Source organism: Amblyraja radiata, chromosome 15 (assembly GCF_010909765.2).
Source record: "Amblyraja radiata isolate CabotCenter1 chromosome 15, sAmbRad1.1.pri, whole genome shotgun sequence".
Classification (NCBI taxonomy): domain Eukaryota; kingdom Metazoa; phylum Chordata; class Chondrichthyes; order Rajiformes; family Rajidae; genus Amblyraja; species Amblyraja radiata.
This window is the reverse complement of record NC_045970.1, coordinates 9,048,551-9,068,073: the sequence shown is the minus strand read 5'-3', so window position 1 is coordinate 9,068,073 and position 19,523 is coordinate 9,048,551. Positions and strand designations below refer to the sequence as shown.

Below are 19,523 nucleotides of genomic sequence, written 5' to 3'. Positions count from 1 at the left end.
CCACTGAAGAATTTACCATTTTTTAGCTTTGAAAAACTCCTTTGTTGCTTTAGCAGTATGTTTGGAATCATTGTCTTGGTGTAGAATGAACCGCCGACTAATGAGTTTTGAGGCATTTGTTTGAACTTGAGCAGATAGAATCTGTCTATACACTTCAGAATTCATTATGCTACTACCATCAGCAGTTGTATCATCAATGAAGATAAGTGGGCCAGTACCTTCAGCAGCCATACATGCCCAGGCCATAACACCCCCACTACCATGTTTCACAGATGAGGTGGTATGCTTTGGATTTTGGGCAGTTCCTTCTCCCCTCCATACTTTAATCTTGCCATCATTCTGATATAAGTTAATATTCGTCTCATCTGTCCACAAGTCGTTTTTCCAGAACTGTAGTTGCTCTTTTAAGTACTTCTTGGCAAACTGTAACCTGGCCATCCTATTTTTGCGACTAACATTGGTTTGCATCTTGCAGTGTAGCCTCTATATTTCTGTTCCTGAAGTCTTCTGCAGACAGTGGTCATTGATAAATCCACACCTGACTCCTGAAGAGTGTTTCTGATCTGTCAGACAAGTGTTTGGGGATTTTTCTTTATTATAGAGAGAATTCTTCTGTCATCAGCTGTGGAGGTCTTCCTTGGCCTGCCAGTCACACCTGAGCAATTACAAAAACCTGTGAAGCCATGTATCCCAAACATTATGGTGCCCTGAAATGGGGGGACTATGTATAAGCACAGCTGTAATTTCTACATGGTGAAACCAAAATGTATAAAAAAAAACTTTTCAAAAATCTGACCATGTGTACTTTAACCACATGTGGGGTTTTTTCTATTACAAATCTCAAATTGTGAAGTACAGAGGCAAATAAATAAATTATGGGTCATTGTCCCAAACATTATGGAGGGCACTGTACATAGTAGTGGCAATTTACATTGGCCAATTAACCAACCATCTCACACATCTTTGGGATGTAGGAGGAAACCCACGTACATGGGCACATGTGGTTTGGAGGGAGTTGATAAGAACGTGGGAAGAATTACAAATGGGATCAATGTAAATGTGTAATTGATGTTTGGCCATCTTTCTGTGATATATGACTATGATTTCTATGACATGCAAACTCAATGCCAACAGTAGCAGGAGATCAGAATTGAATCTGGGTTGCTGGAGTATGAGTAGCAGCTCTATTACCCAAGCCTTACAGACCACGTGCACAACCAAGCTTGGATCAGCTTCCTAAACCAGGCTGCAGAAATATGGGGAGATTGGGCACAATTTCAAGTACAAGTATATGAAATGACTTTTAATCTGTGATCCTGGCCTTAGATCTCCATCATAAGTGGTGTCAAAACAGCGGGACATCAGCCAAAATGACCAGTTCTTCTGCGTTAATGCAATTCTGCACCCCCTTTCAGGAGCACTGGAATTTCGAGGCAATCATGGATAATATGTTTTGTAAATATATGTATAGTTACAGTATTCTGCTTCATCAGCCAACATATTCTCAATTTACACTAACCTTAATTACATGCATCAAGTTTAAATTCTGGGGATCATTGGGATCAATTCTGGCTTTTTTTGCCCACTTGGCAAGTTTCTGCAAATCATTTATCCGAGACATTCCAATTGAGGCAATAGCATCCATGCTGAAATTAAATGGAAAAGAAAAGTTAATTAGTCACATTTGTTTCATTGCACACATTATTCCACTCACAAAACCAATTTTTACAATATGAAAGTTTCCTCTGAGTATTGGCTCCAGCAAAATTTGATTTAAAAAATTTGGAGCTGCATTCTAGGGATTTTTGGTATAGCCATGTTGTAAATCAAGTAAAGGGTGCAAGGTTCATAAAACAATTCATGATCCATATGCCAAATTTATTTGCGAATTTCCTATATTCTTCCGACTCTAGCTCTCATGATTACAATTTGTGGTATTTTGAATGTTGTTTGATAAATTCAGCACACAGAAGGAAACATTGAAATAACAATACAGCATTGTATTGACAACTTGTATACTGCAAACTAAAATTTGCTGCTAATCATTGGCAGTTTTAGTGTGAGATATTTAAAAACAGTTGAAATAGATTTATCTGTAAGTAATTAAAATGAACTAAAGTTAAAAAACTTTCCAGTCTTTAAAAATGCATTTTACTGACATAAATCGAGTAAAAGACAAAATAAAACTCAAAAACAAACCCTTCATTTTTCCAGTGACTCCACTCAGATGAAATGGGGCTGTGCTCAAAGCGCTGGAGTTAAAATGTATGCCACCCTCAGCTCCGTTTACTGAGATTTAACACTGCTGAATTGAATTGAATCCTTTATTTGTCATTCAGACCTTTCGGTCTGAATGAAATGTCGTTGCTTGCAGCCATACATGTAATAATAAACAACACACAATAAACACAAATTAACATCCACCACAGTGAGTTCACCAAGCACCTCCTCACTGTGATAGAGGCAAAAGTCTTAGGGTTACTGTCTCTTCCCTCCTCTTCTCCCTCTGCGCTGAGGTGATACCCCACCGGGCGATAGTAAGTCAGTCCCGCGGTTCAAACTCCGCGGCCCGGGGGTGGTCCAGCGGACTCAGTTGTTGCCACGGGAGCTCCGGAAAACAGGCACCAGCCTGTGACCCGCGAGCTCCCGACGATGTCATCCACTGGCCCGCGGCCGAGCCCCGGATTCAGGTCGCCGCCACCAGAACGCCGCCTCAGCCACCGGAGCACCGTCTCTGCCCCGCACCGGGCCGCCCTCACGGGAGCGTCTCAGCCCCGCACCGGGCCGCCCGCAAGGGAGTGTCTCAGCCCCGCACCGGGCCGCCCTCACAGGAGTGTCTCAGCCCCGCACCGGGCCGCCCTCACGGGAGCGTCTTAGCCCCGCACCGGGCCGCCCTCACGGGAGTGCCTTCTAGCCAGGAGCCGGGTCGCCCTCACGGGAGTGTCTTAGCCCCGCGCCGTCCGCCATCACCAGAGCGCCGAGTCGTGCCGCTGCCTGAATGCCGCCGCAGCTCGGAGACAGCCAGCCTCGCGTTGGTAAGTCCTGGCTGGCTCAACCTCCGGAGCCTCGAGGTCGGTCGCAGGTTGGAGGCCGCCAGCTCTGCCATTAGGCCTCAGCTCAGACGGGGAAGAGAAGGGGGATACGACAAAAAAGTCGCATTCCCCTGAAGGGAGAGACAGAAAGCCCTGTTTCAGCCACCCCCCCCCCCCCCCCCACACATAACACAACCTAATAACCAAAAGTTTAACTGAACAAGACCAAAAAAAAACAACACAAAAAAGCAAAAATAGACAGACTGCAGGCGAGCCGCAGCCGTTTCACAGCGCCGCCACTTCCGGATTAAACATCAGGGTGGGTGGTCAGATATAGCCCAATATTTTCTGTACAATATCTCCTCCCACTCAACTCTCTGCAAGGCATTTATTATGCTCATCCAATTTATTTGACTCTATTTGTATCTGTTCGAATGATACCTTTCACACCAAGGCTTACGAGATTTTCCTTTTTTCTCTTATCGATGAATTCCCTTCCAGGGTTCTCAAGACTGTTTCCATTTCCCACTTTTTGCTCTTACCTCCTCTCCATCCAGTCAGAGCCATGACAGGATTCACGTTGTCCACCTCAATAGCCTTCACCTTCAATCATTCACCATATATAATTGTTATACTGTCCTCCCTCCTGTTCCTTCCATGGTTCCCTTGTATACTCATCCATTTAGACGACCCCACGACCTTCTCATAGTCTCATGAATCTGCAAAGGGTTCAAGTCTAACTTTTTGATTCCTACAATCCAAGGACCAAAACTTACCTCCAAGATCAAGCAACCTGTTCTTCTTCCAATATGGCACATTACATTGCATTCTGGTGCCTTCCTCCACCTTGGAGAAACTAAACTTAAGTGGGGTTGATGCTCTGTAGAATATCTGTGTTCAGTTTGCAGAGAGACATTTGAGTTTCCAGTTGCCTTTCACTTTAATTCTTCTGCTCTAACCTCTCACTCTTTGTTTCCTGCACTTTTCCAATAAAGCCTGTAATGTTGTCCAGATTTCTCTTTTCACAAATGCTTCTGATATGCCAGTTTCCCCAGGATTCTGTGTGTAAGAACAAATTGCAGATGCTGGTGTACACTGAGGATGGACAGGATGGCCTGTAAGACTTCTGCTTGATTATTTTTGTTTTTATTTAATTCACTCCTTTCTAAAAATTATGCACCATATCATAATTATTACAAATGAATACCAACTGCAAAATAACAATATTATTTCCTTTATTGGTATTTATTAGTAAAGATACAAAATAAATTAATCAAAGAAAATGGTTCTCAAAAAGGACCACAGGATTCTTCAAAAAAATGAATAATTGACATTCATTAGTTTAAAACCAATGCTGGATCCATCAAAGGATTGTTTTTATTGAAAAACAGAGTGAAAAAGAATTAAAAACTAATAGAGGAAATCACATTTCCAAAATACCATTAAATTTAAATAGTGGTCTCCACTTAAATTAAAACCATTCTTTATCTGGTCCACAACTCTTTACCTTTCTTTATAGGTTTTTGGCTTTGGTGCTGGAGGTGCAAGGGCTGTGCCATTCTCATCTATTCCCCATGATACAGCATACAGTAATCTTCCAGATGTCAACAAACACTCTTCAGATTTCCCATCTAAAAGAAACGGTGTATCTACCCATAGAAAATAAGTCAATTGTTAGATTGGGCAAAATATTAAACTTTTGGCTTACACATATTTCATTTATCATAGTCATGACAGATAATTCCTCAGATATCAGATCTTGAAATCCCTCTAAAACCCTTGTCAACGTCATGCATAAAATTTAAGAAAAAGTGGATCTGAAGGAAAAAAACTGGTAGAACCAGGTACTAGTGTAGAAATCAGTTGTGCTGTGCCTATTTTAATGTTATGCTTTCTACAATCCTGACAAGCCCTCAATGTACATATTGATAGATATATTAGAGATGAATTCAAGTTGAGAACCTCTATGACCTTCCTAATATAAAGGCATGCTGCAAATTGCAATGTCATGACAGTCACAGCACGAATATAGAAAAACCCAGATGAAGAAATATATGTAGTGTCACCTTAACAGCTTCCAGGAAAACACTTACATTAATCTTTGACTGCACCATACAACATTTTATTAATAGGATTTTGAGTTTCTAAAAACATTAGCCTTCAATGAGGTGTAGTTTAGAGTTTTGCTGTCTTGACATCCTTGTACTTTGAGGGTTTATAGTAAGATAAACTTTCTCCTTCCAACTTCACATTTAATTTTTTCCCCTTAATTATTGACACGTCAATGAGGCCCAGTGGTGCAGCTGGTTGTTGTTGTTCGTCCTTCGTAGTCGAAGAAGACCATGACTTCAGTGTTTTTGTTTGTGGGTCCGGAGGTGACAGGGGAGACCGATCCGGGCCCGGTATGCTCGCCTGCATATGGGACACAGTTGGGTGGGTGCTGCAGTTGAAGTGGCTCGAGTCTTGCGCATGCTGCGTTTCTTCTGAGTGTCTGCGGCGCGCTTCTTCTAAGCTGCACGCACTCCTATGGTGATCTTGCTTCGCCCAGTTAGGCGGAACGGGTCCTGAAGTCATGACATGCGCTGGACTTGGATTAAAGTGAGGGAGAGTTGCGCAAATCGTCAGCCTCACTCTCTCATCCCGGCCTATCTGGATCCAGTGGCAAGACATAGTCAAGACGGCTGGCGATAGGTCAGGATACAGTGGTTGGCCACCAGTGTTCTGCATGAACATTGTGCCCTAATTGCGCTCCACGACGCTTTGTTGGGTCCACCTTCCTACCCATTGGACCGCCAAATGGTGGTCTCCACCACATATTCCGCCATGATCCAGTCTTCGCCTTTCCTGAATAAGGTAATAGCCACAAGGAAGTGGAGGTTTGCATTTGGTGTTTTCCTTCACCCCTCCAGGGTGCTAAATGGAGGACGCCTGTGTGTGACTTTAACGTGGGGAGACTGGTGCACAGGCAGCCACCCCACGGTTCTTGACAGATCTTGGTCAGGATCCGGTGGCATGGAGTCCAAGACGACCGGAGACCCTTTTCTGCCGCAGCCTTCATCCACCTTCCCGGCCGTTGTGACGCTCCACTAAGGTCAGCCATCGTCCTCCACCTGTTCCACCATTGAGGTCTTGGTTGGATTGCTCTTTATCAGAGACCTCCCCCTTGATCTTACCGCCATGGGTGACCCTACCAGGAGCATGGCTCCAGACGGCATCGCTCTCAGGATCTCAGGTCCACACAAGCTTCTCCACCACGACAAGGTGACAATCCATGCAGCTGGAAGAGCGGCTCACAGTACGAGAGGCCTGGGTACAATCGTGATCTAGGATGCTGTCCGTGTGGAGTTTGCACTATCTCCGTGACCATGTGGGTTTCCTTCAGCTATTTGAGTCTCCTCCCACATCCCAAACTCTTGTGTGTCTTATTCTTGTCTGCTCGCATATTCTATTACTTTTGTCAACTGATGGTAGTTTCAAGTGATTTTCTCTTTGGCATCTGTATAGCCTCAATGATAGCTTACTCTGGAAGGAAACCAAACACCTGAGAAAAATGGAAGTCTTGCTCTCTTATCGAACATCATGAACTCAGCAGTAGCCCTGAAGATAGAACCTATCATCTGAATGATGAAATGACAGTGTCACAACAGATGACTAAAAAAAAGCTGGTCAGAAAGGTGGCTTGATGGTAGGAAGTTGAGGGTGATGGTAGAGGGTTGCTTTCAGACTGCATACCTGTAATGAGTAACCTGTCACAGGGTTTGGCGCTGGGTCCACTGTTATTATCTATATTAACAATTTGGATGTGAATGTAGATGGTGGGATTAGGTTTGTGGATGACACTAAAATTGGGTGTATAGTGGACAATGAAGACGGTATCTACAATTACATTGGAATCTTGATTGACTGGGCCAAGGAATGGCAGATAAGTTTAATCCGGATAAATGCAAGGTGTTGCATTTGATGCAACAAACCAAAGCAGGACTTGCGCAGTAAATGGTAACGCACCTATTGCCTATTGTCGAAGCAATAGGTGCAGGAGTAGGCCATTCGGCTCTTTTCGCCATAATCCGCCATATCTTTAAGAACTTTATCTAACTCTCTCTTGAAAGCATCCAGAGAATTGGCTCCACTGCCTTCTGAGACAGAAAATTCCACAGGTTCGTTTTTCCTCATCTCCGTTCTAAATGGCCTACCACTTATTCTTAAACTGTGGCCCCTGGTTCTGGATTCCCCTAACATCGGAAACATGTTTCCTGCCTCTAGCACAAGGGTTCCCAACGTGGGGTAAATTTACCCCCAGGGCATAAATTTTGCCTACCCAGGGGGTAAATTTGTTGATTCTAGATTTGTACATATTTTTTATCATTGACTGACTGTGTTTGGTTCTGGTATAATCTGTTCATCATTAGTTGTTCATAAATAAGTGAAATAACATTGTTATGTGCTATTAAAGTTGCCAGGGGTAAACGGGACAAAAAAGGTTGGGAACCCCTGCACTAGTGTGTCCAATCGCTTAATAATCTTCTATGTTTCAATAAGATCCCTCTCATCCTTCTAAATTCTAGAGTATACAAGCCCAGCCGCTCCATTCTCTCAGCATATGACAGTCCCGCCATCCTGGGAATTAACCTTGTGGACCTACGCTGCACTCCCACAATAGCAAGAATGTCCTTCCTCAAATTTGGAGACCAAAACTGCACACAATATTCCAGGTGTGGTTTCATTCGGACCCTGAACCACTGCTGAAGGAAAACCTTATCCCATGATGTTGACAACACAGAAGACAGGTAAAGAAGGTTTTTGCCACACTTATCATCGTCGGTCAACGTGCTGAGGTGAGAATTTGGAACATTATGTTACAGTTGTAAAATATGTTGGTAGGACCACATATGGAGAAATGTGTAATTCTGGTAGCCCCACCTATGGGAAGGATATCACTAAACTAGAAAATAGGCAAAAAATATTTACGAGATTTGAGTTATAAGGAGAGGCTGGAAGGGCTGGGTCCTTATTCTTTGGAGCATGGGGGGCTGAGGGGTGACTGTACAGATGTTAAAAAAAACATGAGAAAAAGGTAAGGTAAAAACATATCTTTTCCAATGGTTGGGGATAGATTTAAGTTAAGAGCGGAAATTTAAAAGAGATCCAAGTGGCAACGTTTTCGCACAGTGGGTGGTGCCTGTATGGAATGACCTGGGTGGAGAGAGGTATAATTACATTTATAAGAAACATGGACAGGTAAGTGGATAGGAAATGTTTGGAGGATAATGGGCCAGGCACAGGCAAGCTTGGTCATGCAACTTGATCGGTGTTGACAACTGTTCAGCTCTTTGCTGCTATTTTTTTAAGCTATGCCTTCATTCCATGTATGCACCACTGGATTTGAGCTTCAAGCTGTAAAGGGGTCATTTTTGTATGAATAAGCAAATGTATAGTAAAAAAATAAAGAGTAAATGGGAATTTGTCCCATTGCAATCAGTAACAAGATCTAGGATTGTGTAGTGCCCTTGTACACATAAACCAAACATCCAGGACCCCTCGGATGAAATGAGAGAATAAAAAATTGCCATGCCAGCCAGTCCCTTATGCAGAATTATGGTCAGACATGTACGTTCCCACAGTTCTCCATCAGGCCTTGGTGGAGGAAGAGCTGCAAGGTATAGATAAATTGGGCTGAAGGGCTTGTCCAATGTTGGGCAGCTCTAGCATGCTATTTTTTCTGAGGCTGCGTACATTCCTGTTATGTACCACTGGATTTGAGCTTCAAGTTATAAAGCGTAAGTGCTACAAGTGATCATAAGTTCATCTCAACTTTATTGGCTCTGTTCTTATAAGTTTGTGTTTTGGGCGAAGATGTTGTAAGATACTGTATCACGTCTCTGTTTTTGCATTAAATTGTCATACTTTGTACAGTATGAGTGATTCTTTTCATCACAAAAGAATGACGAAATTTTTTTATTTAATTCACAAATCAAATAAAACCATGAATGATGCTACGACATTGCTGTGATTTTTAAGTGACCATCTTTATTTTTCTTACTTCTTTATGACACTATTAGTATGATGCTGTGTCACCACCTGTACCTGCTGCCAAGTTCATGGAAAGCTCCTATTGTCACTCATGATAAAGTTGAGTCAAAACAGGGACTGCTTTACTGCTGCATCTTGTCATGGATGCAATCTGGAATAATTGGCGGAAGACAGAAATGAGAATCAGTGTAGGAGGAGAGATACTAATTTTCTGAGGGACAACAGCATCCTCAGGCTACAAACTGCCAAAGGAATTCCCCTGGAACTGATCAAACAGTCTCTGTATCTGCTGTAAACCAGATTGTACAACTACCTTTACAATACACACTAAAACCGTACTGATGTTAGTATGGGCTTTTCTATTATCACATGTACCAAGATACAGTGAAAACATTTGTGCTGCATGTTACCAAGGGAAATCAGACTATACATGAGTACATCAAAGTCGTGCAAAAGTGACAATAAACAGAGTGCAGAATAAAGTGTTACAGCTACGCAGAAATTGCAGTTAAAATTGTGCAAGGTCAGTAACAAGGCAGATTGGAAGTTCTGTATTCATCCTTAACACAAGGCCGCTTCAAGATTCTGATAACAGTAGGGATGGCTATTCTTGAATCTGGTGATAAGTGCTTTCAAACTTTGTATTTTCTGCCCAACAGGAGAGGAGAAAGAGATGTCAGCTGTCCTTGATGAGGTTAGCTTTTTTCTTGAGGCAGCAAGAAGTACAGATGGAGGGGTTGTGGGGGGAGGGGTTGTGGGGGTTTATTGTAAATTCAACAAGAAATAAGAATTTTGTTTGACTCAATGTTTAGAATGTGGAACACTACTGCACAATGTGATTGAGGCGATTTGTTGAGATGCCTTCTGAAAAAAACTTAGAGAAAGATATTCTGGGAAGCTGCAATGGACAGGTGGAAAAGGAGAAGGTTAATACTGTGTACTAGACGAAGTGGGGCCCGTTGAGCCCCAGTCACCATGGGGGGGGTGTGGTGGGGGGGGGGGGGTGTGTGGTGGGGGGGGGGGGTGTGGGGTGGGAGAGGAAGTGTGGGGGTTGTATGGGGGAGGGGGGTGGTTGGGGGGGGGTTGTGGGGGGAGGGGGGTTGTTGGGGGGAGGGGGGTTGTTGGGGGGAGGGGGGTAGTAGGGGAGAGGGGTGTGTGGGCAGGGTTGTGGGGGGGAGGGGTGTGTGGGCGGGGGGGGTGTGGTGTTGTGGGGTGAGGACAAGGACTGGTTGTGGGGGGGAATGGTTGTGGGGGGAGGGGTCGTGAGGGGAGGGGTTGGCAGGGAAGGGGTGTGTGGGAGGGAGGGGTGTGTGGGAGGGGGGTATGTGTGGGCAGAGGGGTGGTGGGGGGGGAGGGGTGTGTGGGCAGGAGGGTTTGGGTGGAGATGGGTGTGTTGGGCAGGGGGATGGTTGTGAGCGATGTGTGGAAGGGAGGGGTGAGTGGGAGGGAGGGGTGTGTGGGGGCGGTTGGGCTGTGGGGGGGGGTTGGGGTGTGGGGGCAGGGGGGAGAGGTGTGGGGGCAGGGGGGAGAGAGCTCGGAGATAAGATGGGGAAGTGCCATGGGGGTGAGAGCGGTATTACGGGGGAGGGTGGGGCAGGAGCCAGTGAGGGGGACCAGACTGAGGGGTTGGGGGTGCGATGGGGACTCACAACGGGCGCTGGTCGCTTCATTGGTTGCTTCGCTGGCTGCTTCACTGATCGTACTCCGCCGGGAGGCTCCGCTTTCCATTTGGCGACATCTGCGCCATCTGCGATTCTGCGCTGGCTGGACTGGGTCGGGCCGGGTCGGACCATCCAGAGCCTCCCACAGCTGCAGTAAAGACGCGGGTGGGGGGAGAGCTTGGGGTGTGTGTGGGCAGGGGGAGGGCTGTGAGGCGTGTGTGGAAGGTAGGGGTGTGGGGAGGGGGGGGGGGGGGGGTTGGGGTGTGGGGGGTGTTTTAATATTGTGTTTCCTCATTGTAAACTGCTCCAATACAGCTACACAACTAATTAACAGAAGCTTTACACTTGAGCCTTGGGTTCATCCATTCAGGATCCATCTTGGCTACTGCCTCATGGGTATTGCATCATCGGTACTGCATCACAGATGGCGCTATTCCCATAACACCCCCTTTGTTTACAAAACACATATGTACAGACACTAAATTAAATTCTTCCGTGACATCTTATTTCACCGAGTCCAACATGTGTCCGACAGTCCATTTTCCGTGGTAGCTTCCAAATTGTCATTCCTTGGATCTGCGACAGTTCAGTGCTCGGAATTATCTAAACTTTGAACACATGTCTGGTTCCTCATTTCCTTTCCCCTTTTTATTCATCAATCCATCCATTTATTTATTTAATTATTTATTTAGTCTTAAAATGGCTATTACCACTACTTCTACATAAACTATGCATATCAAACTATAAAAGAACAATATAACATTAACTTTTTAAACATAACCTAATAGCCTTTTAAATCTATAATCAACTACAACTACAGGCTCTATCCTTATTTTGGCACATAATCCTGCAGATAGTGTGGTTTTCGAATGCATCCACCAGATCTTGTTGTCAGGGTTTGATGCTCCCTGGTGACCGATGGTCAGCTCATAGGTTGATTTGTCTTGCTCCGGTTTAGGTGTCGTCACCAGGTCATCCCAGTCAACCATTGTTTAATGCTCCCTGGGGATCGGTGGTCGGCTCATAGGCCGATTGTCTCGCTCCGATTCAGGCGAAGTCACAAGGTCATCCAGGTCAACATCAGCGCGATGAAATGGCTCTTTGGTCTTCCGCAGATGGTGCCGATTCAGACGATAGGTGACGCTGTCCTCGGCTCTGACTTCATAAGTTCTAGGTTGTGCCACACGGCCTACAACCACAGCCTTCCCAAAGGACTGATGTCAGTCACCGGTTGGCTTCACTCGAACTGGATCACCAGCTTTCAGAGGAATGAGACATGTCAAGCTCAAGGGAAAGAGCTTGACATGTCTCACATTTCTGTATAAAGTCCTTGATTTCTGCACTAATTCCAGGCTAGTGCAGACATTCTCTTGCCCTTCTTAGATAGCCATTCACACCAATGTGGGGAATCATGTACTCATGTGATCATGTCTCGTCTCCTGGCTTTAGGGATGATTACACTCTCTCCTTAAAATATGAGGTCATCTCCAACACTCAGCTCGTCCCTCACAAGGAAATAGGAGATAAGTTCTGGGCCAACATCCTTCTTGTTCTCTGGCTAGCCTCGTTTGATCATCTCTTGCAGTCTCGGCATACTAATTATTTTTTGTTGCATCCCTTATGCCATTTAGCAGAGGGTGTGATATTGTGATGTGCCTTGCCAGGTTTACAGTCTCCAGTTCTCTCATGGTCTTGTCAGTCCTGCCAGTCCGCAAGCTGCATCTCCTTCCCTGATCTTTATCTTATTGTCACATCATAGGTCTGCATCCTCACCAGCATCCTCTGCAATCTCTTTGGTGCACGATGAAGTGGTTTTGGGGCGATTATCTCCAGTGGCTTACGGTCTGACTGCACATTCACTGGCCTTCCATACAGTGGCGGACTGGATCTAAAAATATTGGTTGCCAGGAGACAAAGGGGGCCCACCCACAATTACAATGCTATCATTTAACAGGGGCCCACTTGCCATCACTTGCTATCACTTCATCAGAGGCCCACTTGCCATCGGGCAAGCTGACACCCTGGCCAGTCTGCCACTGCTTCCATATGTGTACACATGGAACCTCTCTAGACAAAACACCACTGCCAACAATTCTTTTTCTATTTGTGCATATCTGGTCTCCGCATCCATCAGGGCCCTGCTGGCATAGGCAACTGGATGGCCCTCCTGCATCAGCGCTGCACCAAGTCCAGTTTCTGACGCGTCGGCCTGTACTGTCAGCTCCTTGGATGGATCATAGCATCTGAATACTGGCTCTGCAGTTACTAGCTTCTTTATGTCCATCACCGCCCTGTCATGCACCTGTGCCCACCACCAAACTACATCCTTCTGTGTCAGCTTGCATAGCAGTTCACATAGGTCGCTTAGTCCAGGAAGGAATTTGCTCAAGTAGTTAACAAACCCAATAAATCGCTGAACTCCTTGGACATCTGTTGGGTTAGGCAACTGTAGCACTGCTTCTACCTTCCTTGGGTTTCAGTCCTGCAGCAGAGACTCTATGTCCTATGAAAGTGACTTCCTTCACCTTCAGCTTTGCCTTCTCTATGTTCAGCTTCAGGTTTCTGTCACAACATCTCTCCATCAGAGCTCTGACCTTCCTGTCATGGTCTCTTTCTGCTTCCTCTACAGTTTTTCCTTTCCCAAACACTAGGATGTCGTCAGCAACAGACCTCACTCCTTCCAGGCCCTCCAACACTTGGTTCTGTCGTCACTGGAACTCTTCAGGGGCCGTGGACAGACCAAATGGCATGCGTCTCCATCTATATCTGGCATATGGTGTGTTAAATGTCGTAAGATGAGAACTCTCATCATCCAGTTCCACATGCCAAAACCCATTCTTGGCGCCAAACGTGCCAAAGACCTTGGCATCATTCAGGTCTGTGAGGACATCTTCAATCGTCGTCATTGGGTAAGGACTTCTTTTCAGCCCCTTGTTCAGATCCCTCGGGTCTAAACACACTCTCAACTTTCCATTGGGCTTTTCCACACACACAAGGCTGGATACCCAAGGAGTGTGGGTCTCTACTGGGGCAATTATTTCAGCTTCTGTTAGTCTGTCTAACTCCTCTTTCTGCTTACTCCATAAGGCTACAGGTACTCATCGTGGTGGATGGATCACCGGTGTTATGCTGTCATCTACCTGCAGATGGTACTTGCCCTCAAATTTACCTGTCCCTTCAAACACATCAGCATACTCAGCCATCAGTCTTTCCTTGCTCAGAGGGATTTCACTGCCATTCAATATCATTATGTTCTCTTTACACACTGAGATGAGCCCCATCTGCTGGGCTGCCCTGCTTCTCAGGATTGGAACGTAGTCTTCCTCCAAGACTACAAACTCTACTTTGTATTTCCTTCCATTCTCTGGTTCACAAGTCTCACGTTGCTTTTCCCAAGAGGCACCATTGTCGTGTTGTTGTACGTTGACAATACTTGCTTGGTTTCATCCACATCCTTTGCATACATATTGGGAATTATGTTACATGTGGCTCCACTGTCCACCTGGAATTTTATTTCCTTCCCTTTCAGCATCATGGTCGCAAAGATTTTCTTTGGGAATTGAGTCTCAACACTGTGCACACTTCCCGCTTTTACTGCTTCTAGTTGCAGTTCCATTGTGTGAATTTCATCATCCTCTTGACTGTCATCATACTCATCACTGGAACTCTCTACTTCCACCACTGCATGCACAGGTTTTTCCCCTTTCATTTCTTTCTTCTGTTGCACCTGCTTTCCCATGTGTTGTGATGCAAAATGATCTGAAATGTAATGCGATTTGTCCAGTAGGGGCGCCACCTACAGTCTGTCTGTTTATCAATCTTTTTTTTATTTTTAGTCTGTTTTAAAAGTGTGATTTGGAGGATTCTTTAGTTTTTCTATGTGGGGGAGGGGGGGTAGGGTAAGGGGGAAACCGTTTCCCAGTCACTTCCTGGCGAGGATGCAACTATTCTCCAAGTCGCGTCCTCGCTCCCCTCCTCGCGGCCTACCAACTGGATTGGTGCGGCCTACCAACTGGATTGGTGCGGCCTTTCCTGCCGGGGACCGAACCAAGCTTCAGCGGCGGCAGCGCAGCACTGGATTCACCGCGGAGCGGGCGGATGCCTACCAGGATCACCGTTTGAAGCTCCGGAGTGCTGGGCCTGCTGCTTAAACATCTCGGAGCTGGGGTTTTGAGAGCTCCCAGCGTGGGCGACGCTGTCCAACATCAAGAAGTCCTGGGGCCCTTTGCTGAGGGCCACCAGCGTTGAATCTCCGACCAGCATGGCCTGTGGTCTTTGGCCGAGGATGTGGCCGATTCAGATGTCCAAACCGTTGAGGTGGTTCTCACGTTCCGACGTCGGAGTTCCATCATCCATGAGGGCCTGAACATCGGGCCGCCCGTGGCGACGATTGTGAGGGGTTCGGGAGCCCCCCGGCCACGGGTGAACAACGGAAGGACAACGGAGGAGGATGACTGAATTTTAGAGCCTTCCCTCACAGTGGGAAAATTTGATTCCGCTGTGTGGGAATGTCTGTGTTAAAGTCTATCGTGTTCTGTGCTCTTTATTATTCGTATGGCTGTATGGTGACCACCCATTTCACTGTACCAATTGGTACGTGACAAATAAATGTATCTTGATCGTTCTTATGGCATTTGAAACTCTCCCGGCCATTTCTCCTTCTTCCTATCGTGTTTGTATCCGCAGTATTTGCACTGTATGGTTGGATGGTATCTTTTCCCCTCGTCTCACTGCACAGACATCTTGTCATTGGTCACTTAACAGGACATCAACTCTGGCCTTGGCAAGCACTGAAGCCTGGCATGCCTTCACACACTTTTCTTAGTCAAGTGAGGTTTCTCGGAGAAGTTTCTCCCGCAGCATGTCATGTCTTATGCCGCATATTATTCTATCCCGTCTCAGTGAATGTTTCAACTCTCTGAAACCGCAATGAGCTGCTAAGAGCTTCAGTTCTATTAAAAACAAATCAAAAGTCTCCCCTATTTCCTGGCTCCTCGTAAGGAATCTACACCTGTCGATGGTCTCGTTCCTCATGAGTTGACAATGCTGTTCGAAAGCATCAAGAGCCTGCTCTAGCGTAACTTCTTGCCCTCCGGTGTCCGTGTCTCTAGCGTTTGGTAGAGCTCTCTCCCTTGCGGTCCAACTAGATACATGAGGAGTTTCCTTATTGTCTTGTCATCCTTCCCTGCCATGCTCAAATCAACATAGAGCTCAAACTCCTCCCTCCATTATCTCCACTCCATTGGCAGGTCCCTTGCCTCAAAATTCATTTGCCTATGGGGCTTTAACTGCTCCATTTTCCTGACAAATGCGCCCCTCAATTGATGGAAACAATGTAGGCCGCACACTCGTCTCTCGGTAGTACTCACTCACAAATGTAGTCTGCTGTCGCCGTGCACCCAATCAAAATTCTCGACGAATCCTGAAACAGGCCCCGATCTGACACCATGTTTTAATATTGGTGTTTCTTACTGTAAATTGCTCTAATACAGCTACACAACTAATTAACAGAGGCTTTACATTCGAGCCTTGGGTTCAGCCATTTTAATTCAGGATCCATCTTGGCTACTTGTGGATCATGGATATTGCATCATCGGTACTGCACCACAAATGGTGCTATTCCCATAACAAGGGGTGGGGGCAGGGGGGGAGAGAGCTTGGAGAAAAGATGGGGAAGAGCCATGGAGGAGTGTGCGGTATTACGGAGGAGGGGGCAGGAGCCAGCGAGGGGGACCAGAGGGGAAGGGGTTGGGGGTGCGATGGGGACTCACAGCGGGTGCTGGTCACTGGTCGTTCTCCTCCGCATGGCTCACGGACTCAATCAGCACGGCTTGCGAACTCAATCAGCATGGCTTGCGGACTCAGCCCCGCCTCCGGGATTTTATTCTCCTCGCCCCGTCCGGTGATTAACAGAGGGTGCCGGAAGGGGCGTTACCTTCATGGTGACTGACAGGCGAGAAGACCAATCTGTGATCTCACGATTTTTTAAACCTTCATAACTTTTGTAATATTCCACCAATCGGAACAAAACTTGGTGCGCTTGGAGCAGAGGATAACAGTGCGTAAAGTGGCGAAAAATCCTAGCGATAACCATTTTTGCACAAATTTTAAAAAACGCAAAGAGGACAAGATGAGAGTTTTAGTAATAGTATAGATAGATAGAAGATAGATAGATAGATGAACACTAACACAGAGTAGTCGTAGCTTGTTTCAGTAATAATATTGTCTGTGGTCTGCATTAGGTTTAGCAAGAGGGGGCAATATGTTTCCAACATTGAGTTCCTCATATTTCTTGGCTGCGATTTGAAAAATCCTCAAAAAAGCCAGCGTTTTTTAGTTTAAATCTTCAGTATTTCAATACGTGTATATATACTTACTGCTTCCAACTCCATCATGGTTAGTTACAACTATTTCATCACTACTGAATTCTATCTCTTCCAAAGCAACAGTGCTGGTAATCATGGTTACTTCAGGAACAGGTATGTATAGTTTTGCCAACAAGTTCATCTTTGTGTTTATTAATTCATAAATCTATTAAATAGAATGACATAAGATTGTTAGCAGGTGGTATGATTTTTTGTATTTATTGATCATCTAAATCAATATCCCTTGATGTTGTCCACAATGCAGACAATAAATCAGTTTCAGAGCAGTTTGGATAGTTACTGAAAAAACTATTATCGTAAAATGGTAATATGTCTTTAGAGGGTTGGAAATGTGTTCTTGGTCCCATAATAAAATAAGGTATGCATACATTATTCTAGTCTAAAATTCAGTTCCCTTGAAGTTAGAGGATCCAAATTTCAGAAAGAGAATACAAATTGCATGTCTAATGCATGTAGTCAAAGGGATGTAAGGCAAGGACAAATTCCTAGTCCATATTCTATACGATAGGTCCAAAATATATATAATTATAAATTAGTGTATGTATATAAAGAGTGAGACAAATGCTATAATACCCATGAATTCTAAATTGCACCCATGACTACCCAAGATTTCCTTTATTTAAGTGAACATATAAGTACTATCTTGGCACATTCATAATTTTATTTAAATACTAGACCAAGTGCAGACCCGTTGGGTCTGCTCCCCCAATGCAGCCGTTCCCTACCCGTAGCCCCCACGGGAGACATGGTCCTCCAACTCAAGCGGCTCAGGAATCAACAGTGCGGCTGTTTTTAAATGGCGTCTTTGAGGCGAGATGCGGGCGCCAGCAGCCGTTATGGTCGCTGTCCAGCAGGAGGCGACATGAGTGAGTGGGGGGGGCGGAAGGATTTTATTAAAAATGTGTACATAAACACGACGAAATTTAATGAGTGGATACTTGGAATGAAAAGTGAAATCTCTACCGAAATGGAAAAAAAGGCGGTTCTGGGTCTGACGTTGGCGTAGCAACGAATCAAAGGTTGGCAGCCACAAGTCAGAAACACACACAGCCAGCCAGCCAGCAGCCACACAGTTTTAATATTATATAGATAATGCTGGGTGGCCACATTTCCGAATTGAAACTTGTTTGAGTTACAAATAGTTTGTAGGCACAGAACCAACCCTGTATTAACCAGGGAGGACCTGTATCTCTATTCAGTCTGGAGAGGTGATCCTCAGCTTCCAGCTATACATATCATTAATTTCCCATCCCTTTCATACCTTAACTTCTCTGCCTTTGATATCCAATGTTATCACAGAGAAGTTCAACATAAAGTAGTTCTCTCAAGCATTCTAGATAGAGCTCTTAAAGATAGTGGAGTCAGGAGATGTGACGAGGAGGCAGGAACGGGGTACTGATTGTGGATGATCAGCCATGATCATATTGAATGGCGGTGCTGGCTCAAGGGGCCGAATGGCCTACTCCTGCACCTATTGTCTAAGGGACTACAGACTCGTCCCTTGGAATTGTAAGGCAGCTATAGACATGAGGGAAATACTCAAAATTGAAGATAGCTCAATGATATTTCAGTGTTCATTTGGAGGCTTTGTTTGAAGAACCGATGTGGAGAATGGAATCTTTAGCCCCATCACAAAGGTAATTATGCCTCCGGTCAACCAGTGGGAAATGTTTAGAGCAGATCAATGTGGATCCAGAATGTGGATACAAAAAGTTCAAGACCTTACTCTACAATCACATATCCTGTATCCTTTCCACCGAAAAATGTATTCCTTTAACTGTAGATATATTTTATAGCACTTACACTGCAGCAGCTTGTCAACAATATCCATTGCAACCCCCCCCCCCCCCCCCCCCAAACCCCTCCCCTGAAATCCACAACATCTATCACCTATAACGGAAAAGGAAGAAATCTATGTTCTGTCAGTAAGTCAATGACAACCCACTCAAAAATGTACTTATTCTGTCTTTGGTTCTGTGTACCACAATTGCAAGCTAACAGTACAATGGTAGTACCTTCATCATTAACATCATTATTAGTACTGCAAATGTAGAAAAAGTCACATTATCTGGTCATTCATAATCCAATAGTCTCTTGCTACTCAAGCCTATAACAATAACTAGTTTTAATAGTAGTTACCTCTAATCTAATGTTTTCAGGTTTGTGTATAATCTGAACATTGAATATTTGTCGAAACTGTACAGTAAAATCTGATTGCAGTTGTGAAGTGATAGTGGATGAAACGAGTTTCTCATTATAAAAAATACTAATGAAGAATTTATGGTTTCGCATTTCCATTCTTCTACGTTGTTCTCCCCTGAAATTAGATACAAGAACATTTCTTTACTACTGCAATACTTCATACTGTAATGAAAGTTAATTATTTATCTTAAATATTTATACATAGTGTATTC

General features: G+C 44.9%; 1 protein-coding gene across 1 annotated transcript in view; it reads right to left on the bottom strand.

The window, feature by feature from the left end:
- Positions 1-19,523, bottom strand: part of LOC116981653 (coiled-coil and C2 domain-containing protein 2A-like) — a 182,031-nt gene that overhangs the window by 95,629 nt on the left and 66,879 nt on the right. Inside the window, exons 14-17 of the mRNA XM_033034740.1 lie at positions 19,249-19,426; positions 17,101-17,254; positions 4,540-4,681; positions 1,520-1,646 (exon numbers count right to left, since the gene is read on the bottom strand). Coding sequence (XP_032890631.1) covers positions 1,520-1,646; positions 4,540-4,681; positions 17,101-17,254; positions 19,249-19,426 — 601 coding nt within the window. The remainder of the gene's footprint in view (positions 1-1,519; positions 1,647-4,539; positions 4,682-17,100; positions 17,255-19,248; positions 19,427-19,523) is intronic.